We start from the raw sequence: 24,099 nt of genomic DNA, 5'->3' as shown, positions 1-24,099 counted from the left end.
TGGCAGGAATCATTGGGCCTGATTTAAATGGTGCTGGTGGTGGGTCCCATGGTCTCCCTTGGGACCATGCTAGGCAAACACAAGTTAAGCTAGTGCCCAAAGCCTACAATAGTATTATTTTAATTTTCTAAATCTCACCCATTGAGATTTCTGAAACTTAATGGTAAGTTGAGTTTTTCTGTAAGATACTTATAATCAGTAAATAATCTACTTATCTTCTGGTTTGAGTTTGAACAAAAGCTTTCCTGGTTGTGCTTCTAGAGAGAACATAGAAGTAAAAGAAGACACATTTTTTTTTTTTTTTCAAATGGGAAATCTCAGACTCTTTCAAATTCGTCAGGAATAGACATTGTCAATAGCCTAATTACAGTTTTCAGTGGCAAAATCTAGTTAAGGAATTGCCTATAGGGGCAAGAGATACCTGGTGTCCCAACAGTTCTAAGGTATATACAACAACATGATAAAGTGTTGACTTTAGCTTACTTATTTTTGAAATATAGATTGAAGCCATGCATAGAGGTACATGGCTAGAGGGTGGGGTTTCAGTGCCAACAAAGGGCAGGTAGGCACCTTATTTAGGGCAACCCTTCAGTTCCTGGTATTTACATTATTCTTAGCTGGCCTTTCTAATACCCATTAATATGCACTGTCTCTCCTCAGCAGTGCCCCATCCCTCCTCAGTACTGCTGCTGAAGAGGAAGTCTTAGTGGATACCTAAGCAAAGCCTGCTATGGGTCCGTGCAGAGGGATGGGAGATGATCTGGACCATTTCCTAATTATTACTCAGTCTAAATAGTTGTGCAAGTACTTATGGCACCTCAGTTTACAGATGTTGACAAACAGCAGGCTCTGGGATTAGTTTCCTACTCTCTGTAGGGAAGTTGCTATCAGTGAAAAAGATCTAGATTGAGAGTAAGGAAGAACAGTTGGAACTGGAAAATATTTCTGTAACTGAGACTTTATTATAGATCCATTTACTTCCTATTGTGTGCCCCATAAATAAAAGAGCAATTCTTGTATGACACAGAAGATAAAGAATAGAGACAAAACAATTACCAATATTTCCTTTTTGAAAAAAATAGACATCTGGTTTGTGGTTGCAGCAAAGTATTGAGATATAAAAAAAAAAAAAAGAACTAAAAATGATTTTTTTTATGTGTAATTCTAAGCAACTATGTCCCTAGAGGACAAATAAGAACAGCAAAAATACTTTCTTGTTACTTTCAATCTCAATTTCCAAAATTCATTTTTAACCCTAGGATAGTATTGGTATATACCAATATGGTTTTTGCTCCATTTTTTTTTTTTTTTTTTTTTTTTTTTTATTGCATGGAAAGTCTGAATCAAGATAAAGTGAATAGTGCAGTTAAGTCCCCAAGGCAGTGGTTTTCTGATTGAGACGGAAACTCCAGGTAAAATGTGGATAAACAAAAGAAAAAAGGAAATGGAATTTATTTGTAAACAGACTGAACATAGCGTGGGCAGAAGCATTCTGTTATGCCATAAGCTGTCCTTTAGAACATAGGGCACTGTCTGTGGAGAAAGGGAATGTCCTGAGTGTAACTTTATAACATGGAACAGGGAAGCTAAGAGTAAAAGAAGTATATGTGGGAAAATTTCAGATCTGTCACAGAGATGAGAGCAGAAACCTATTTTGTTCTCTTACTGTATCTCAAGAACTGAGATTGGAATGTGGTCATCAGCATTCTTCAGGGAGTGCTCTGAGGGCACATAAAACAATAGACATGTATACCAAGTGTAAAACTTAAATAGTGTTTATAAAATGTCCAAACAAGGAGACAGTGGAAGAAATAAGGACTGGTATTAAGGACCTCAGATTATGTCCACAGGGGGATCCTTTCTCTGTTTGATGGCTGGAACTTTGTAGCTCTGCTGTGGCTTAGAACAGGAAACTTCAAAAGAAAAGAACATTCATTTGGAGACTGTATCATTTCTCAATCAATAGTAGTTTTTAAATAATCATGGAGACAATAAATTGGCCAACTGCAAAAGAGACTTGAGAGCATCTACATAGGGCCTAGCTTTTATTTTAATTGTCATATATTAATTTTAAAAATAATAAGCTTCATAATGACATTTCCATACATGCACATGATATACTTTAAGTACCACCCCCACCACCTTTTTCTCAGACCAACTCTCTCTTCCTTCTATAATCCTATTCCACTGGGGTCAATTTTTATTTTAATTGACTAATTAATTATACTATTTATTATTATTTTAGTAGTGAAGGATGGCAAACCCAGAACCTCATATCTAGTAAGCAAATATACTATCATTGAGCTATTCCCAACCTGGGGCAGATTTTAAGAATTGAGAAACTGAGGCATAGAGAGGTCATATAGGGCACTGGTATATAGGCAAATCTGTAAACCTTTGGACATCACCAAAAATGCCTTATAAATATAAGAAATAGTTAAGCTATCTTCTGAGCAACTAATTTTCTATCTTCTGTGGTTTTTTTAATGCTTTGTATAGCATCTACATTTTCTACCTTAACTTTTTAAATTTAGCTAAAAGGAATGGAATGATTAGGACACATAGCCTGTTCTCCTTTGGAAGTAGTGGCATTTTCCTGAAGCGGTGGAAGCCAGTCTTTCATTATAGACATATGGTATATTGATTTTCATAAAGACAAACCCAGAGCACTGATGTGTTGTTATGTTGCCCCCCAGGCCTGCAATTATGAGTCATAATTTTTTAGATGTACAAGTGCCAGGATGTGGCAGGGCCTATCATCTACCACTGTAGTCTTTTGGGGGAAATGAGACAAAGTCTAATTTTACAGTGCTCATTCATTTAGCAAATTGAAGAGCTTACTCATTGACTCTCAAGTGGATGGAGTTGATGCTTGCAAATATCCGTACAGCAATTCGGCTGAATTTTCTCAGTCACTCACGTTATCCACTCCCGCTGAATTTTCTCCCTGTCTTCCAATCATCCTAATTATGACTTCTTAGTGAGTGGATCTACGTGCATATTTTGTATTTCTTTCTTCCAGGAGATAACTTGGCTCATTGGGAAGTTTCCCTCATATCCTTCTAGGCTTGTTTCAGGTCTATTAGTACTAAGCCCTCACGACACTTAGAGCATTATTTCCTAATACATCATTATTGTTTGTATTATATTATATTAATCATAATTACATATTTTTTTCAAATTTGTTTTTTTTTGTTTGTTTTTGAGACAGGTTTATTTTCTTTTTTTTTATGTAGCCCTGGCTGTCCTGAGACTAGCTCTGTAGACTAGGCTAGTCTTGAATTCACAAAGGTATGCTTACCACTGTCTCCTGAATGTTGGGATTAAAGTAATGTACCTCTACAGCCTAGTTATTTTATATTTTATTATAATTATATAACCATAATTATATATTATATAATTATATTATTATCATGATTACACATGCTATAATTATATAAATAATCATTAACATAATATCCTATCATAATGCAATCTAATTAATATTATTAGATTAATGATTATGCTATCATTAACACACAAATTAATATGTAAATATTAATGAGAACATAAATCATATTTATCTCTCACACTCGGCTGTAATCTCCTAGATCAAGATACTGTTCACTGCTGTGTTCATGACATTTAGCAACATGCCTAGCACATTAAAAAGATCCATAGTTAATAATTTTATTACCCAACCACCATGTAAGTTAATGGATTAGGCACAGTTGATTTTGAGTGCAGTCCACTGGAGGCGTGACTGGGCACAGTCTGAAGCACACTTCCCTCCTCTTCTCATAGGAGGATGTTGTTCATGGCCTCCCTAATTGACTTGCAGCAGCAGCTGTTAAAAATGCAGAGTCTCATCGCTTCTTGCTTCTTCCTGAGTGCATACGAAAAATTTATAGAATGTGCTCTGCACCATGAAATGCTTGAAATCAGGGCCAAAGCCCTATATGCTTTGATTGATCAGGCAGATTTCCAATACAAGAGAAACAAATTTATTAGTTTGACTCTGAACACAGATAGCCCCTGAACTTTCACCCCTTTGTTGTAGGATTGACCAGACCACGTTGCATGGGGGTCTTCAGCTGCTTCTGATGTCTAGGGGGAGGCTACTATGGGGATGCAGAAGATGCAAACCACATGTGTAGACCTTTGCATCGTTCAAGAGAAACCAGAAATAAGAAGCTGTATTGAATCTGTGGAGTTAAACACTGACAAACAAAGGCTTCTTTAAAAAAATCATGAGAGTCAAATAGAATTCCCTGCAATGCTCCTATGTGACATCTCCTGGGAGACGTTCAAGGAATGTCTGAAAATAAGTTCTAACTATTCCCAAATTTGGAATTTGTTATTTTTGTAAATATTCTTTTCTAACAGTGTAATTAATTTTTATCTAATTCATTTATTTTTCCACATCAGTTTGTTCTCTGTGCTGAGTGAGTTGTCTGCTGGGGCACAGACAACATGAAGACAACTGGCTTATAATTCAGGACTCCCAGGGATTTGTGGTCTCATCCTAAGAGCATTATACCAAGGAAGCAGGAAGAACTCTGTTTTCCTTGATTCAGTAGATTTTCACGACTTTCTAGATGCATTCTTATAAAGGTCACACTGGACCTTGAGTCACTAAGTGTACAGACAGAAGAAGGTACAGGTTTCTGTAAATGCATGGTGTGAAGGTTTGTGAGATAGATGATCTTGGAAAAGCAATCTTAAGAAAGGAAATTCTGAATAGTCTGTCTTTCACTGATGACCCCAGGATGTTAAAACTTTCTGCAATACTTTCTCTTTAGCGTTTCCGGCAGTCAAGAAAAACCTATTCCACCTTCAGACAGGAGCTATTCCATAAATGTCACGAGATTGGAATCCACTTCTTATGGGCAGGCTTACTATATTTTACAAAGTGTCTTCTGTTGAGTTGTTGAAATCTTAGTACTCCATCTGGCCTGGGGAGAATTCATCTTTGTGTCTTTTCACAGAAGGTCATGCAGCCTCTGGAGAAATAGTACCCTGGGTGAGAAAGCCCCTATGTGGGTCAACACTTTGCAAGGTTTTCAGCTGAGCTGCTGGTAGCTGTGATCAAGTGTAGTGAAAAGCAAATGAATGTTCTATTTAAATACTGAAGCTACTAGTGACCAGAGGTCTAATTCAGTTGCTATACAACACACAAGCCTGACGTTCCCTCCTGAGATGGAAGGATGCTTTGTCTCACTTCACCTATACATTCCATTCCCATCTCTGCCCTGTGCTGACTAACGCTGAGATAGAAACAGTAACTTTTCAGTTAGATTGTTTATCTGAGACCAAGTAGTAGCTTGTTTTTCAGAACATTACAGCCACATATGCAGGCTTATGGTTCCCTCTGTCCTTCCATGTGTGTCTTTTCTCTGTGTAGCAACTATGTAAAAACTTTAGTATATTTCTAAAACCGTTCCTTTTCTGACTCTTGCCAGACTTTTCTACTGTGTTTTATTGCCCTCATCTCTCAACATCTCTGTTCCTCATGATTTATCAAATTTCTATATTCAGTAAAGGTTTGACCATTTACAATCTTTCCTTCTAATATTTACCAGCTTAGTCAGTGCATCTGTCTGCTGCTTCTGTGATTCCTGGAAAATAGCAGAGAGAGAGAGAAAGAGAGAGAGAGAGAGAGAGAGAGAGAGAGAGAGAGAGAGATTTTCTCCTTGTAGGTTTTAGGAAATTAGAATAGTAAGAATGTGCTATTACAAAACTGTGGAGAGTCATACAAATACTATATCACGCTTCCTAGGTGTATTTAAGAGTCTGGTGTGTCCAGCATAGATTGCCCAGGTTGGAAGATTGAGCAGTACAAAGGGCCTAACCTGTAGTAAAGCTTAGCGTCAGTGAGACCATGAGACCATGTGACAGTGGATGCTTTCAGCTGCTTCTCAGGTTGCTATTTAGATCTTGGACTGACTCCATTCTATTGAAGCAATGGTGTTGAGAAGGACTCCTGATGCATAGCATAGGCAAAGGATTTGTAGCTGGGGTAGGGTTTAAGGATTAGAATTTTAAAATAAAAACAAGCCCAATTCCATAAAGCTGCTGGAACTGAGTGAGCCAGATGAAGTGGCAGCAGAGAGTCTTCTCAGCAGCCAAGGCCAGAGGCTCCCCATGGCTGTTTCAGTTTCTGGCCTCTTTGAACTTGCTTTGAAGAATTGGGAGGGAGTTTCTGACCCATTGTTTGCTCAAAGCAGGATCCTGTTGAAAGTGGAGGTGTCCAGTCAGTTCTGTCACCCTGATTTGCCTCTGAGAGAAAGGAATGTGCCTGGCAAATGGTTTCAAACACCTTCAAGTTGGAGCAATAGAGGTGACACAAAAGAGGGTAGATAGCTAGGAGTGGAAATTTAGGCTTATAATCCAAGCATTTGAGAGGCTGAGTGAGGATTGCTATGGTATCGAGCTAGGCTGTGTAGTGAGACTATCTTTAAAAAAAAGAAAGGTGGGAAATTGTGTTTCAGTACTAATTCTCTGTGTCACTGTCTGATCTTTACTGGTATGCTGTGGCCTTCCTTTTACCTTAGTGAGTTTAAGGGTCTGCATAGCACTCAGAAAATCTATGCACTAAAAGAAAAAAAAATCCCACAAAGAGGAAGAATCTACTCCTATTAAATGTTACTATGCTGCATTACATTATAACAATATTAATCTGGTGAAATTACAAAATGTATAAAGTTTCTATGTTTTGAGATTATTGAAGTTCTCAACAATGTATAATATTGTATTATCCCAGGAAATGTATACTGTCTCAAGATGTATGTATATTTATTGTGAGTCCTAACATGGGGTGCTATTTTTACTTTGAAACTATCTTATCAGGGCCAGGGTCTGAGGCCTGAAAAATCAATTTCACTTAGACTTTTTTCTATAAAATTTATCAGTGTTTTGAACATTCAATTAATAAGTAACTAATGGCAGTATCTGCTGTATTGCTAAGACCTATTGGAGTTGATTTATCACAGAAAAATAAATAAGATGTGGTTTCATGATCAGAGTACCCATCTTCTGCCAAAACACTTTTGTACATTTGAAATGACAGACAAGTCTCAATACTTATATTTGGTAAAATCTACTACTGTTTGCAACAACGTATTAGGTGTCACTAATCTGTTGAAATGAAATCTAAACATCTGTTTCTCCTCAATTTGGCTCCTGATCACAAGCTGGGCATCTTTTCTGTGAAGCTGGGTCATCCCATGGTGACAATACCTGAACATAACACTCTTGACTTTAAGAGGTAATGTAAGTAAGATAGGAAGAGTGAAGATGTCTGTCGTGTTGGTTGTAGAAGTAAGCCAATCTTATTTCTTTCAATATTAAGAAAATCGTGACATTTTTAGTTTTGAGATTTTACATATATAATTACAACATTTATCCCTTCCCTTTCTCCCTCCTTCCTATTTTTTAATTCATGGCCTCTGCTTTTTATTAATTGTTATTAACTGTATATGTGTATATACCTACATATTATTAAATATAACCAGCACAATCTGTATAACATTGTTTGTATGTCTGTTTTCAGGCTGGCCATTTGGCCATTGGAAAACCACTTTGTTCGCTTTTCCCTGGGAAAGGCTATTTCTCTCAGTCTAAGATTTCCCTAGATGTCTGTAGTTCTTTGAGTAGGGGTGGGGCCTTATGGACATTTCTCCTTCCACTTTGGTGTGTCTATTGGGTCACTGTTGTTTAGCTCATGCTTAGGTAGTCATCTTGTTGAGATTGTATAGATGTAGTTTCTGACATTACTAGGAGATACAATCTCACAGAACCTCCTCAATCTTTAGCAATGATCTCTGAGCCTTGGGCATGGTAGTATTTTGTGTATGTGTAATTAGAGCTGGCTCCATAACTCTACATTTTTATTGGTTGTACTTTTTTTTTTTTTTTTTGCAGTCCTCTTTATCTGGCTTAGTAAATTAGTAGTTGTAGGTTCTTTTCCAATACCCATGACTTCACTGGTTTTGGTTAGCTGGCTATGTTTCCAGTACCAGACATGATTTCCTTCTTGTTTAGTAGGTTTTTAGTCCCATTAGAGAGATGCTGATTACTGCCAAGATATAGATGGTACTGTGGGGAGCCGACAGAAGGTGGCTATCATCCTTGCAGCCATCTTGAGCCATATACCCTGACAAGAGACTTGATTACAATAGCCTACAACAGCTGAGCACACTCTGATAACATCTTGTTTTAGATACCCAGGATCTTCCCTTGGGTGTGTGAGACTTAAAGGTGTGATTTAGAGATAAGAGCTAAGGGTGTGACTTAAAAGCTTGACTTAGAGGCATGGCTTAGAATTGAGACATATAAAAGGCAAGAGGCAGACAGAAGAAATTATTAGTTATTAGGCACTTGGCACTTGGAGGAAGAACTTGGAATTAGACATTAGGCACTTAGCACTTGGAAGAAGGAACTTGGAACTTGGAGGCACTAGGGACTAGGAACTAGGGACTAGGAACTCAAGACTTGGGACTTGGATTAGGATGAGAGACTGAAGAATAAACGGGATTGAATCACTCTCTGTCTGGTCTCCATTCTTTGCGTCCGTCCTCACACTCTCTTTTGCTGAACCCTGACCCGCAGACTGGAGCAGCTTGGGGCAGTGCAGGCTCTGACAGTTTAGCCCCCAAGGCTTTTGGCAGTGTGGGTTCCAACACTGACAGAGCGGTCCCCGACATTTTGGCCTCCAAACATGGGGCAGCTCGGTTCTCAACATTTTTGGCGCCCAACATTGGGCAGCTCAGCCCACAACATGGTACTACTATATTCTTAGGGTTATATGACATCTTGGTCATTGTTGTAGTTAACAAATATTCTACCTAATAAGATTGTTGATTGTTTTCCTGCTTTGGAAATTTGTGTAGGGCCTTCTGACATTATGAAAACTAGTTAGTCTTCAGGGGGAAGGTATTCATATCAGCCCAAGCTCATGGGCATCTTGACCCTTTTTCTGAAATGTATACTCTCTCCAGCAACAGGGACTTACTTCTGGGAGTAATCAAGGGCAATAGCAATATAGGCTGTATGAGTTGGGAGTCCCTTGGAAGGTCCCAACCAACAACTGAAAAGAGGGCTTCTCATGTCTAGCATTAAGGATTTTGTTAAGTGATCTTTGGCCCCTGGAACCAACATTGTCATAATTTTTCTTTAAAAGAGATAATGTGGTACTAATCAATCAGGGGTTTCTATCCCACCATTGATCTTTTAATTCCCAGATAAAAGATATACAGCCTTTATATTTATAATAAGCTTTAAAGTACCAGATCTGGGCAGATATCTACCCTCTAACCCATTGGTATCTACTTTATCTATAACTCTGAGTTATAACTTGCCATGTTCCACCTGGGCTGCTCTTATTTGTACTGGCTACCCTCATGGCCAGTCTCCATGATCCCTTGCCCCAGTGTATCTTCCTCACTTCTCCTCTCTTCACTCTCCTCTCCTCCTGGACTCCTCCTCCTCTGACCCAAAGTCTAGGAACCAAAGTTCTCTCTACCTGTCTTCTGCCCAGCAACAGGCTGTAGGCATCTTTATTGACCAATTAGGGATAACTTGGGGGCAAAGTTACATAGCATCATTTAGTGTTCATGAGGATCTCTTTATCCCTGGGAGCAACCAGACTCTGGGACCAGTATTTAGCATTACAGTACATAGCAACTGACCAAGCCTCAAGGAGATAATGATTACCTGGCTGACAATGTTGTTTTGAAACACCTGGTGATTTAGTAAGTTTTTTTCTTGCTGCTTGTAGAAGAACTACTGTAATTCCATCTATATACATCACTTGGACAAACCAAGTTGTCAGTCTTAGGCATTTTTGTGTTCAACTGTAAAACTCACTGCTCATTTCTGAGTGTGGGTGGGTGTTCTGTGAAACATGCATTGTGTTTTAGTCAGGCTTGCTGTACGAGCAGGCTGCAGGTACTGGGACAGTGTATGACTGCTCCCTGACCACATTTTCAACTCCACAAATGAATTCTATACATTGGCAAGGATCTATGGAAAAGGACAAACTGACTCTACCATAGCCTCCTGATTTCATGCACTAAATTTTTAAGGCTATATTTAAGCTGTTTTTTTTTTTTTTTTTTTTTTTTTTTTTTTTTTTTTTTTTTTTTTTTTTTTTTAAGGCTAAATTTTAATCCCCCTTTTTTACTTCTACAGAAGCCATAATGCTCAAGGAAAGTAATTCAGCAAAAAGTTCTATGTATGGTTTAATTTGTGGTCCTCAAGAGAAGTACATTGAATGTTTTGTTGGTGGTGGTGGTGGTAGTGGTGTTTTATTTTTTGTGACACTATTTCAGATAAAGTGGAAAATCTTTTAAAAATGTAAATTTTACATAGAATTAATGTGTGTGTGTCTGTGTGTGCATGCATGCACGCGCACATGTAAGCATGCCACAGTGTGCATGTGGACATCAGAGGACAATGGTTGGTTCTTTCTACCATGTAAGACTCAGGAGTGAACTCAGCTCATCAAGCTCAACAGAAAACACCTGATTTTACTTGTTAAGCTTGAAAATATGAGTTTTAAAGGACTTAGCCTTCAAAAGGGAATAAGACCTTACACATTCTTTTGTATTTATTTTATTTATTTTTATTTATCTTTACTTTTTTATACAAATCATCCTGATCATAGCCTTCTCTCCTTCTACTTCTCCCAGTTCCAGTCTTCTTTTTTTCCTTCAGAAAGGAGCAGACTCATCAGGGATATCAGCTGGATAGGGCATAATATGATGCAATAAGACTAAGCACAAGCCTCATGTCAAAAGCAGGCAATCCAGTAGAAGGAAAAGGGTCCCAAGAGCAGGCAAAGGAGTAAGAGATACCCGCACTCCCACTGTTGGGAGTCCCACAAAGATCTTAAGCTAAACACACACACACACACACACACACACACACACACACACACACACACAAACATATATATATATATGTATATATGTACATATATACATATGTGTATATATATGTATATGTATACACATATATACATATGTATATGTACATAAACACACACACATATATATATATATATATATATATATATATATATACATATATATATATACATATATATATACATATATATATATATGTGTGTGTGTTTAGCTTAAGACCTAGCACAGACCCATGTGGGCTCCCTGGCTGCTGCTTCAGTTTCTGTGAGCCCCTGTGGCCCTGCTTAGTTGATTTTGTGAGCCTTGTAAATATATTTGTTTTATATATTTTCCCAAATGAAGTGTAAAAGAAAACATTATGAAACACAGAACTAAGAATAAAAAAATCCAAAATAAAATTTGAAATTTGCTTTTCAAGATATATCCACTATTTAGGTTATACTATACATTTTCATAAACTGACACTCTATTCCTACATTTAAGGGGAAATCTAAAACCTGGACTATTAATTTATGTTTAAAAGACAGTTCATGTACTTTGAAGAAGATTTGTTCACATTTGTCTATTTATTTATTTAGAGATAGGACCTCATGTAGGTCAGGCTGACCTTGAATTTTCTATGTATCCAAAGATGACCTTAAACTTTAATTTCCCTTGACTCCATTGTGATTAGAGGAGTGTGTCACCATTCTAGATGAAATGAATGAATGAATGAATGAATGAATAAATGAATTAATTTATTATTGTTAGCATTTTTATTATCAACAATAATATTATATTATTATTTTATTAATTATTATCATTGTTGTTGATAATTAAAGTGCTAACAATAATAAATTAATTTATTAACTATTAATATCAACATTATTAATAATAGTTAATATTAATAATATTTTTATTATTATTAAATTTTGGTGGTATTCAAGATTGAACCCGGAGCCATATACATGCTAGGCAATTGCTTTCCTAATCCCCTATTTGGACAAAATTTAAAGCGAACATTGTGCAAAGTCTGCTAGGCTTTCTGCAGTGATGATAGAGTGACATAAATAGGTACTACGAGTAGATCACATTAGTTCCATTACATACATTTCTGGTTATCTTTAAAGTAATATACTAAAGGTGGAATTTTTGGTTCCTTGAGAATATACATATGGAACATATGGTACCTCTAACACAGTTAGACATGGCTATATAAAAAATTATGTAACTTAATCTTCCATGACTATAGAACAACACCTCAGAACCTGTCCCCATGTGCTCTTGCTGAGTTGAAGTAATTATACAGGAGAATTTATTGAGAGCATAGTGCATGTTGGAAAGAAGTTACACACTTCCTTTAATTGTCACAGAATATAAGTACTTTTGTTTTGCACTGAGCAAACTAAGGCTGCGGAAAGCCAGTGTGCTGAAATAGCTGGGAAGCATAGGCATTATCCAGTGTTAAAATCCTGACTGATTGCCTAGCAATTTGATTTAAGTATTCTCTTACACCTTGTCCAGCGGTTAAATTCAAAACCTTAATTTAGATAAAGTCTTTACATTTCTCTATCAGTCTCTAAGTCTGTTCATGTAACATCTAGTTCCTTCTTCTCTTATATATGATTGTGGAATATTTGCTAAGTTTAGTCAAAGGAGTTTAAGGTTCTGTGTTTTGCCTATTGTTTTGCATAGACTTATGCTCTGATTCACTGGATGGTGACACTGCTATTGAACAGCAAACTCTCTTGGTACAGCCAGGGTAATACCCTTGTCACATGTGTCACCCCTTTCAGTATAATGGTGACAAAATGTATAGAAATAAGAATTTGGACCAGCGTATACGTACCCAAATAGGAAGATGTTTGAATAAATTTTCCTCTTTTTTAATGAATATTTAAAACATGAAATATTATCACCTGTATTTCAAACCATATAAATTTGATGCAAATTCACATATACCAGATTGATTCAATATTAGTGTTGTTATGAAATAAGTTAAATCAGATGTTTATGTAAATAAAAAAAGCTTTCAGGTAAGACATTAATACTGAACTGAGAACTTACCAATTTTAGGCAATATAAAACTACTTTAAATTGAGAAATAACATATGGCAGACAGATAATTTTATTGTGTTTTATGTGTGTGCTTATGAAAACTTGCGTTTTTAAATTAAAAACAGATCTTTTGTACACAATATATTCTGTTTACAATTTCCCTTCCTGCTACTCCTCCCAGTTCCTCTCTACTGCATCTCCCATTTGGATCCACACTTTTTCTGTCTCATTAGAAAACAAGCAGGTATAAGAAATAATAATAAAATAGTGTAATATAAATGAAAAACAAACAAATTGGAATATGACAAAACAACCAAACAAGAGAAAGAGCCATAAAAAAAGCACATGGATGCAGATATGCACACATGACTGCACACTCGGGAATCCCATGAAAACACAAAACTCCAAGTCATAATAAAAAGTTGTAATCTAGAAGAAAACAAACAAACAAACAAAATCTCAAACTCCCTGACTATACATTAAGTGACAACCCCTCCACCCCCAAAGATACTCTAGAGTTCATTTTGTGCCATCCATTTACTGCTGGGCATGGGGACCACCATTAAAGACTGGCTTGTTATGCTTGTAAGATTCCCTTATAAAGAAAAGCATGTTTCATTTTAAGTGGCTATCAATTGAGGTATCTTATTGGTTTGGGATGGGGGCATGTGTCTATATCCCCTTTTCAACTCTAGGACTCCATATGGCACAGACCTGTGCAGGCCCTGTGCATGCAGCCACTGTCCCTGTAAGTTCATATATCTGCCAGCCTGTTGTGTTGAGAAGACTATGATTTTTTGGTGTCTTCCATCCCCTCTGGCCTTTATTCTCTTTCTGTTCACTCTTTCCCAGTGTTCCCTGAGTCCTGATGCAAGGGATTTGACAGATACATCCTTTTTTGGGCTAAGTATTACAGGGCCTCTCATTTTCTACATATTGTCTGGTTGTGGGTCTCTGTATTTGTTCCCAGTTGCAGGAAGAAGATTCTCTGATGATGGCAGAGCAAGGCATGGATCTATGAGTATAGCAGAATGTCATTAGAAGTTACTTTACTGATACATTTCTTTAACAGAAGAGTAGAATTTGGTTGTCATCTAGGTCCCTGTCCTGTACAGTCTCAGGTTGTTGGCCACCTAAGCAGCATTAAGCATGGGTTCCATTGCAGGGGGTGGGCCTTATCTCAAATCAGGGATTGGTTGGTTACTCCCACAAGCTTTAGGCCACTATTGCACCAGAGCATCTTACGTGTTGTTCGTCATTGTGGAGCAAGGGTTTGGAGCTCTGTTGGTATTTACCTTTCTCCTTTGATAGTGTCCAGAATAACTGGTCTCCAGGGTTACCATAACTACTATTCTATAGGGGTAAAGGCTCCAAGGACCCGACTCCATTTTGTATAGGTGTTGCTTTTAGCAATAGAGTCTTGCCATCAGTTTGTAGAAAGCCACCAATAGCCTTTGCGATAACCTGGGTTGTTTGGGGGGGGTTTTCTATGGGATCCCTTTTTGTTTTTATTTTGAGACTTGGTCTCACTGTGTTTCTCTGGCTGGCCTGGACTCACTTTGTAGATTAGATTAGACTCAGACTCAGAGAGATCCACCTAACTCTGCTCTGCCCCTGGTGTGCTGGTGCCCAGCTACACACCGATTCTTTTTAATAGAAAGTATCATAACACTGAAGACACGACTTAAGCCACTGGGTAATATTTAATTTTGAGTTAGATTTGGAATATATTCAAATCATCATAAAAGGGCCTAAGTGGTAACATTCATGAGTGGTAAAACTGGCAAGCATGAATGGAAACAAATAATGAATGAAGGTTATTGCCTGCTGCCAGTGTGACATATGTATTACTAGCATTTGAACATTTTGGAGCAATTTGACAACTTTCTACGACTTCTTAAGCCATGTATTTTTCCAAGCCCTTGCTTTGTTATTTATTTTTCTGTATAAAATGAGCAGATTAAAGAAAAACATTCTGTTTTTATAAAGCAATTGTCATTTTATGACTATATACCTGCGAGATTAACTTTGTGTATGAATAATACACACATATATTCACATATGCACATAGAAATTACATATTCACATATATATTATACATACTCATATGCATGCCTACAAATTTACACACACATACTCATATACACACACACATAAACACATGCATATACACAGGAACATATCTATTCACACCCACATATACTCATGCACATACACACATACACGCTTATACAGATATATACACACACATAAACTCATACACATATAAACTCAAGTACATACATACACATTCACATACCTATTTACATACATACATATACATACACATCTATACACATATGCATAAATACATATATTCATAAAACACCCATATTCATATATACACATGCATACATATACACACACATGCAAAAGCACACACAAATATGGCCATGGATGAATTCTCAGATAACCAGATTCGCTTCCTAAACAATCAATTCAAGTATGTATCAGCTGGCTGAACAATTTTGAAAGAAGGTCACTTTTGTTGATTTGTATTGTCCACAGTTATATAACAATCTCCAAATAGGTAAATATTTAACACTTTACAGGGAGCCTTTCCAGCCTCAGATTAATAATGTTTGAGTGGAGATATAGAGGAGAACTTTGTATTCTGTTACAAGTAGTTATTTCTGCTTGGATGTAGCATATCTTGTAAATTCAGCATTAGATATGCATATACACATGTACATACATATGTAATCTTATATGTGCATTATTTGATCCACAAACCACTCTATAACTCACTTCTCTCTTTCTAGGATTAACTGTGAATGCCACAGTGCAGAGCAACATATTAACAAACTTGCCCTCTTCTGTCTGTTAAAGACATCCCAAGATTGTTTCCTTTCAGCTTGAGGATCAGTTGACTTCCAGAACAGGAGCAGATTTCCTTCTCAATAACACAGTAGCTAATTATTCACTAGTTTTCCATAAAACACATACTCTGCAAATTCCTCTCCAAGTTTTAAAATGATTTGGGTATTGGGTGTTGGGGGTTGAATTTAAGATCTTGTGCATGCTGAGAAACACTCTGTCACTGAGCTACACCCCCAGGCATGCATGCTGGGAAACACTCTCACTGAGCTACACCCCCAGGCATGCATGCTGGGAAACACTCTTACTGAGCTACACCCCAGGTGTTCTTTTGTTTTCTTACCTCCCTTCTTTGTAGATTTTGATAGATGTTAAGGGTTGTCAGGATTCTGTTTCTGATATAAAGGAACAGTGATTGATTTGCAGCTGTGCGGAAAATAAACTTTGTGTAACAATCTTAAGATGAATTCCAAAGACCCTGTTGATGTCCAGGGGTCTTATACCCCAGACAAACATCCCTGTTCTTTCAATGAACACAGAAAGAAAATGCTTTCACATTCTGGTTTGACTCAAAGTAAATATAATGTCCCCAAACTCACTTCTCAAAATCAAACTTGGATAAATCTTGGCTTGTTAAGAATTCAAGGCTGGGCTTTCAAGGGTGAACTTGAAACTTGGCTTATCTGGTGATTAAAGAAGGGCCACATGCTTTGACACATAATTTGCTAGAGGAGCAGAGTGAATTTGTCTTAACAAAAATAGATGTATTCACAACAGGCATACAAATGGCCATCTCCTAGACAGGACATCCTGAAGGCCATCCCTACCCCCCAGGTTTAGCAACAGTGAGCCAACAAAATACCTGTATTCTCATTATTTCCTCTGTCATAAGCCCTGAGTTTATATAGGTAAAATATGATCCCTTTAATGATTTCTTCTTGATAACTCCACCCAGGAATCCTGTCAGTTCCACCATGTTCATCCCACCTCTCCCCTCTCCAAGTCCTCCCATGCTCAATCCCCAGTCCCTCTTTCTGCAAGCCCTCATATCATTTTCTACAATGAACAGATAGTGTTGCCACATATTTACTACTGAACAGCATCAACTCAGCAGAATGTGATGTTTATCATGGATAATACATTAAGAGATTACAAACCCTGGAGAATTCTTATCATAAAGCCAAATAGACACAGTCTATTAAGTCTATTCTCTCAAGGAAAAATAAGTTAGTTTACCCTCAAGTACAAAGCATCAATATACTGCTTGTAACCCAAAACTTGTCCCAGATTTCTCTGGTAGTTAGGAAAGTCATTGTTGTCTGATTTTTACTCAAAAAAAATTAAACATCTTTAGGAAGTAGAGTAATCAGGTGCTACTATACTCTGGGAGCTAAGACAAAGCAAGAGAACAAGGGAGGGGGAAAGGGAGGTGGAGGGGAGGGGAGGAGGAGAGGGAGGGGGAGGGGGAGGGGGAGGGGAGAGGGAAAGGGAGAGTTAAAGTCTCAGAAAAGACTTCTTCAGAAGTGTAACCCAAAACCCAACCTAGATGTATAAACTATCTTTGACTGGTGGAGACACGTGAACATCTGCCTCCATGTCCCCCCCCCTCTTTCTCTCTCTTTCTCTCTCTCATCACCTAGCTTCACCCTTCCTGTTAAAATAAAATTTTTCTCTCAAAATGCAATTAGAGCATGAACATTACCAAACTTATAAAGCCCTTGATTAACATTTAAAAAAATGTATAAAAGCAAAAAGGAAAAGGGGGCATGGGATAGGGGTTTTCTAGGGAGGGAAAATGGGGAAAGGGGATGACATCTGAAATGTAAATAAAATACAAAAAAAATTTAAAAATTTAAAAAAAGATATAGAATGGGTACAAATAAAATTCCTTTGTATTAAAAGAAAGAAAGAAAGAAAAGACTTCTTAGGGTCTCACAAAACTCCCATCTAGTTCCCAAAAAGATTTCTAAACAATTCAAAGAATAAGGACAGTACTGCTGACATATTTTCTAAAATATATATCTCAAGAAAAGAAGAGAGAAACATATTCCAACTGGGAGAGTGAAGCCTGTATTTTAAACTTTTAAATCCAGTTGTCTTTTGATTTTTGTGTGAAAATCCTAGAGAGTCTTTCAACCAGTTAACTCGAAGAAATGGGTCTCATTTACGAAGACCTTGGGTGAATCTACTAAAGAGAGGTGTGAACCTGATAATCTGGAGGTGTTTTATCCAAGGGCATCTTAGCAGATGATATGTAAGCTGTATACTCTTGTGAACTATGGACTGGGCAGGCACCAATCACTGGAACAGGATATCTGGGATTATGGGATCAAAAACCTGCAAAACCAGGTCCTGCAACTCCATTCATGGCTTCTTTTTGTTCTGACACTAGACTATTTCAAAACAACAACCAACAAAGCGGTAAGGTAAATCTTAATAGCTATTTGGATCCCAGATGTTCTAGAGACCAGTAGATTCAATATTTAGTTTTTAGTGTTCATTTTATAGTAACTAGATTCTCTGGCATGCTATGTTAGTGGTTTGCAACCTATGGGTTGTGATCCCCTTAGGGGGTGTCACATATCAGATATCCTGCATGTCATACGTCACATTATGATTTGTATCAGCAGCAAAGTTACAGTTATGAAGTAGTAATGAAATAATTTCATTCTTGAGGGGTCACCCCCAACATAAGGAACTGCATTAAAGAGTCAAACCATTAGGAAGGTTGAGAACTACTGCTATGTAGAGAGAAGACTTTTTCCTATTTATTTATTTATTTATTTATTTATTTATTTATTTATTTATTTGCTTTACTTCTAGATTACAACCACTGTCATCCCCCTTTCCTGGTCCCACTTATACAGTCTGTCCCACCATCTTCCTTCCCCTTCTCCTCTGAGAGTATAGAGGCTCCCCTCTAAGTATCCTCCCCCCCCCAACACACCTTGTGACCCTGGCACATCAAGTCTCTGCAGGGACTAGGTACATTCTCTCTCACTGATGCCAGGCAAGGCAGCCCTTAGGCTGATGTTAGGGGAATGTGATCCACAGATAGGCAATAGCTATAGGGACAGCTTCCATTCCAGTTGTTGGGGATACACATGAAGACTGAGCTGCACACCTGCTACACATGTGTGTGGGGCCTTGGGCCAGCCTGTGTATGCTTTTTTTTTTTTTTTTTTTTTTTTTTTTGTGCCTTCGTTCTGAGAGCCTGTTGACTCTGTTGGTCTTCCCATCTCTCAGTCCTTCCCCCAGCTTTTCCATAAGACTCCCCAAGCTCCATCTAATGTTTGACTGTGGGTCTCTGCATCTGTTTCAGTTAGCTTCTAGATAGAGCCTCTCAGAGAACAGTTATGCTAGACTCCTGTCTATAAGCACAGCAGAGTACCATTAACAGTGTTACGGATTTGTGCTTGCCCATGGGATAGGTCTCAAGTTGGGCCAATTATTGGTTGGCCGTTCACTCAGTCTCTGCTTCATCTTTGTCTCTGAATTTCTTGTAGACAGGACACATTTTGGGCCAAAAGCTTTGTGGGAGGGTTGGTGTCCTTATCCCTTCACTGGGTGTCCTGCTTGGCTACAGGAGGTGGCCACTTCAGTTTCCATTTCCAAACTGTTAGAAGTCTCAGCTAAAGTCACCCCAATAAACTATTGGGAGCCTCTGTCAGGTCTCTGTCAAGTCCTAGAGATGCTCCCCACCCCTACCAGCTACAGATTTCTGTTCATTCTCCTGGCCCTCTGTTCCTCTTTCCTGTCTTTTCCCACACCTGATCCCCAGCACCCCCCAATTCCCATCCTCATTCCTTTTCCCACCAAGTTCCCTCCCTCCCTTAATTAGGCTTTGTTCTATGGATAATAAACTATAATACCATGTCTCATGGATTGTTACATGTTGATCATAGGTACCTTAGTTGAGAAAAAAGCTCACTAAGATGCCAAGCTTTCATTTTTTCAAGAAGCAGCCTTCTTGGAAGAGACTGATCCCCAGCTAGCTCACTCCAGTTACTTTATTCAAACATTCTACAAGGTTAGTTGGGGCCAGGAAAAGTTGCTGCTACCAAAGTTATCTTGCCCATGAGAACAGACAACCCACTCAAAGCTCAGTTCCTTTTGACCATGGCTAGTGATAATCAAAGGTACACACTATTGCTTGCCAGGAGTGTGTTTAGGACCAAGGTCAGTACAGCTGCAAGCTCTCACATGGCACCAAGTGCAGATTTTCTAAACAACATTTCTTCAACATTCAACAGTCTCACAACAATTTCTCAGTCTCCAATTGACCCAAACATAGCAAAGTCTTTGCTAAAACATTTCACTTAAATCCAGGCACAAAGGGATATATTATATGCGTATGTGCATGCTTTTGTGTGTGTGTGTGTGTGTGTGTGTGTGTGTATCACTACACAGATGCCTTTTCATCAAGGCAAATAGTTATAAGTATGTGCAAATGACTCATATTCTTAACAGGAGAAAATTATTTATTGTTAATGTGTGTATTTCTTGGAAGTAGTTTTGAATGTTGAATGTATGAAATCTGGTTTTATAATTAAAGCACAATCATGTGGATCATTTTGCCTTTATTTTGCAGGAAAATGTATGAATATTTACACTGCAAGAGCACAAAAATCTATTTACATTGCCCCTTCTTAAGAGAAAATGCTTTCTGCAACATTGGCTTAAAGTTTCACAGGCTCCCCTCACTTATTAACCAAAGTCAGCTGTAGTGAGAAGCAATTCACTACAGATTCCCTTCAGAATTACGGATTTTAAGTGTGTTAAGTTCTTTCTGATATTTTCTTAAAACCCAAATAAGTGTTTTGTTTGTTCAGTTGGCAATAAAAAAAGCTGGGCCTGACCTGCAAAGAGTGTCAGCTTGAAGATAAGGGTGTTTTATTGATTTATTTAATTGTCTTTATCTTTCTTCAGTGTTTTCATTCGTTTCTCTTGTGTTAGCTCCTTAGCTATATGGAGATTGACAAAGGAATGGAGAAACTTCAGACTGCACCTAAAATGTTGGCTCTACCTATCATAGTCCCATCTGTCATTCCTAACCAGACACTGAGTTATGGTGCTGAACATGCCTTTGTTCTCCCAGCAGCATCTGAGGGCGTGGATGAGCATGGCCTGAACTGTTTGTCCTGTTTTAGCCTCTTTAATCATGGACAGAACTACACTGTGCCATGTTTGGCATACTGTGCCTGAGAGGCCACAGGGTATATAATATTATATTCAATGTAAACATATGTATACACATTTCTGATGACAGAACATAAAGCCATAATCAAAATCTGCATTGGTATGACTAAGACAGTCTAACTCATGGACATATCAACAATTAAAACAGGTAGAAATTCTGATTAAATTAAGGTTGAGTATGTAATAGAGTGGCCTTACATGTGGTATTTAACCTTCATGGATTTTTAACTTTATTCACTGCAAGATAACATCAAGATATTATGTTGTACATATTTGCATATATAATATATTGTTTTGTATATGTAAGTCATAACATTTCATAAATGTGAGCCAAATGATGAGTTTAAAAATCATTTGTAGTGTTAACTGCTACATTGAAGAACATTTGATTAAAAATACCTTTTTGTTGGTTAGCAATACAAAGGATCTATAATTTAGTCACTTCCTCAGAGAATCACAAGGATGAGTGCTTTGATTCTTATCTTATGGCCAATGGCTGGTTATGGCTGGACCCTTCAATGCTGCACAGAGCTGCCTCTTAGTGCTTTTTCTCCTTCCTTCTTCCACTCCACTGAATATCGTTTATCATAAAGGATGTAGAGGATATGCACTTTTCACACAGTTACTACATTTCCCTTTTGCCTTAGTTACTTCTTAAGCCCTTAGACACACCTTTGGAGCCAGCTCCAAAGCACAGGTCTTTTGAGCCTCTGCTCCTACCCATGAAAGAACAACTGGCCTCCATTATTTTCCCCTGGCCATGTTGGATTGTTTTATCCTCTGTCTGAGTTAATACCTCAAAATTGAATGTTCTAGTAATTTCCTCCCTTGTCATTGTATCATAGTGTTCTATCAGACTATGTTCTAGAAATTAGTTTTCTTTCCATCTCATCTCTGATGCCTTTGTTTGTCCACTTGGTCTTCACTGCTGCAAATGTCCATCTTTATTTGTCAAGTTTATCTTATCTGTTCCAGACAGTCTCACTGTATCAACTGGGAACAAACAGAAGCAAACAAATAAAGACATTTTTGTAATCCTTCCTCTACTGATAACAGAAAGAAATTGACACGGAAAGAAAGACAAGAGGATCCTTGCTGTCTCTGCTTCATGCCATGGTTCATTTTATAAACGGCAGACTTTAGCAGAACGCCTCCTTACTTTCCCTTCTTAGTTTAGGCATCACGTTTTAGGGAATGATGCAGGCATTGCTACAGAGACAGTCAAGATCCTAACGGAGGATGGGACATGTACGTGTGCTCCTTAGACAGCACCAGCCTGAAAAGCCAACATGACTGTTGTGAGATCTGATGTGTTGAACCCTCTGGACTACTGCCTACCACAGAAAATCTTCACATTTGATATGACACCTACACATTAATGTATAATTTTCAATATATTTTTTCTAGATGTCCTCACCTTTATCAATCTATTGTTTTATTTTGCAGTAACGAGGCTGGAGTGGAAATGGAAACCAGTCTGTTGAAGAGTTTTTGAATTGCCATTGCTAGCTGCTTGCTGGACTTAACTCGTGCTTTTTCGGAAGGCGTGCTCTGTTGATGGTCTCAGTCCAGCAGAGGCACCTGAAAGGTTTGCTGCAGCCACACAGCATTACCACACTTCTCGAAACCCAGAGCAGGATCATAGCCCTTTAGTTTCTTGCATTGCCGTTCAAGCCTATAATGCCTTCTATTAAGTTGACAGCAATACTAATGTTCCCCTATATTTAGCAGTCAAATAAAGAAGAATTATAGCTGAATGCATGAATGACTGTGACTATTTTTCCAATGGCAGTTTGTTTAGTGTATAAATTACTAGCAGAATCAAGTTTCATTATTTTTAAAATAGTATGTGCGCCTCACAGGATACAGCTATTCCAGAGTCCATCAGTAAAACTGTACACATGAGAAAGGTGGTCTTTTTCATAGTGCACGGTGCCCCTGAAACTGTTAAGATTCTGACATGCTGCATGGACTGTGTCCCAGGTACTGCCTAAGGGTGATGACCAATATTATGTGGGGGTGTTTCGAATAGCCATGTTTCTGTTTATGGCTACATGATTCTATTTATTTATTTATTTATTTATTTATTTATTTATTTATTTATTTTAAACTCCAGATTTTATTCCCATCCCAGTCCACCCTCTGGACTTTTCCATATCCCATACCTTCTCCCGGCCCCCCACAACCCTGTCTCTACAAGGATGTCCCCACCCCACCCCCACTGCACCAAACCTCTAAACTCAGTGGGGCTTCCAGTCTCCTGAGGGTTAGGTGCATCTTTTCTGACTAAACCCAGAACTGGCAGTCCTCTGCTGTATATGTGTTGGGGGCCTCATATCAGCTGCCTCATTGGTGATCCAGTGTCTTAGAGATCTTGGGGGTCCAGGTTAATAGAGGCTGCTGGTGCACCTTCAGGGTTGCCCTCCTCCTCAGCTTCTTCCAGCTTTCCCCCAATTCAACCACAAGGGTCAGCAGCTTCTGTCCATTGATTGGGTGCAAGTATCTGCATTTGAAAGAAAGCCACTGCCAGGTCATGCTCCCACAAAGCAAACCCACACTATGATGGCAGTCTCAGGAGCCCAGCAGGCCACCATTGCTGCCAGTTCTACTGAGTATGTTCCATTCATCCTCTACTTGTCATCCCAGAAGTTGATCTTAGTGTCTTGTATTAATTTCCTCCTTTTGCCCATCAAGGAAGATCAAGAAAATACCCATTAAGGCTCTTCAGCAGTTCCCAGCAGCAAACTTCAGGTAGCAGAGGAGCCTTTGCAAAATCTTTTTGACTTGCCCTTGGCCTGTAGTTCCCACTTCCTGAGAACCAGATCTCAACTACTGCCTCTTCCTCCTACTGCTTCATCCATCCATCCATTCTGTTCAAGGGAGGTTCCTAGAAAGTAGCAACTGAAACTGGGATGCTCCATTATCAGCCATCAGTTGGTACCTGTATGTAGGATTAATGTTAAATAATAAATCCCAGTGTGAGGTTGCTACCTGTCCCCAATGGTTTATGGTTTATGTTCTCAAATGAAACACACACACACACACACACACACACAGCCTTTATATTTTAATATACCTTAATCAGCACAATAGCTGGACA

The 24,099-nt window shown here is 38.2% G+C and overlaps 1 protein-coding gene across 31 annotated transcripts in view; it reads left to right on the top strand.

The window, feature by feature from the left end:
• Mlip (muscular LMNA interacting protein) overlaps positions 1-22,756 on the top strand; it is a 314,951-nt gene extending 292,195 nt beyond the window's left edge. For all 31 annotated transcript variants that reach the window (XM_076937909.1, XM_076937905.1, XM_076937893.1 and 28 more), the window contains one exon: positions 22,446-22,756. In XM_076937909.1, coding sequence (XP_076794024.1) covers positions 22,446-22,448 — 3 coding nt within the window. In that variant the 3' untranslated portion in view covers positions 22,449-22,756. The remainder of the gene's footprint in view (positions 1-22,445) is intronic.
• Positions 22,757-24,099: the final 1,343 nt, after the last annotated feature.

The sequence above is a fragment of the Arvicanthis niloticus genome, chromosome 7 (genome assembly GCF_011762505.2).
Source record: "Arvicanthis niloticus isolate mArvNil1 chromosome 7, mArvNil1.pat.X, whole genome shotgun sequence".
Classification (NCBI taxonomy): Eukaryota; Metazoa; Chordata; class Mammalia; order Rodentia; family Muridae; genus Arvicanthis; species Arvicanthis niloticus.
The sequence above is the reverse complement of the archived record's forward strand: the minus strand, read 5'-3'. Positions and strand labels throughout refer to the sequence as shown.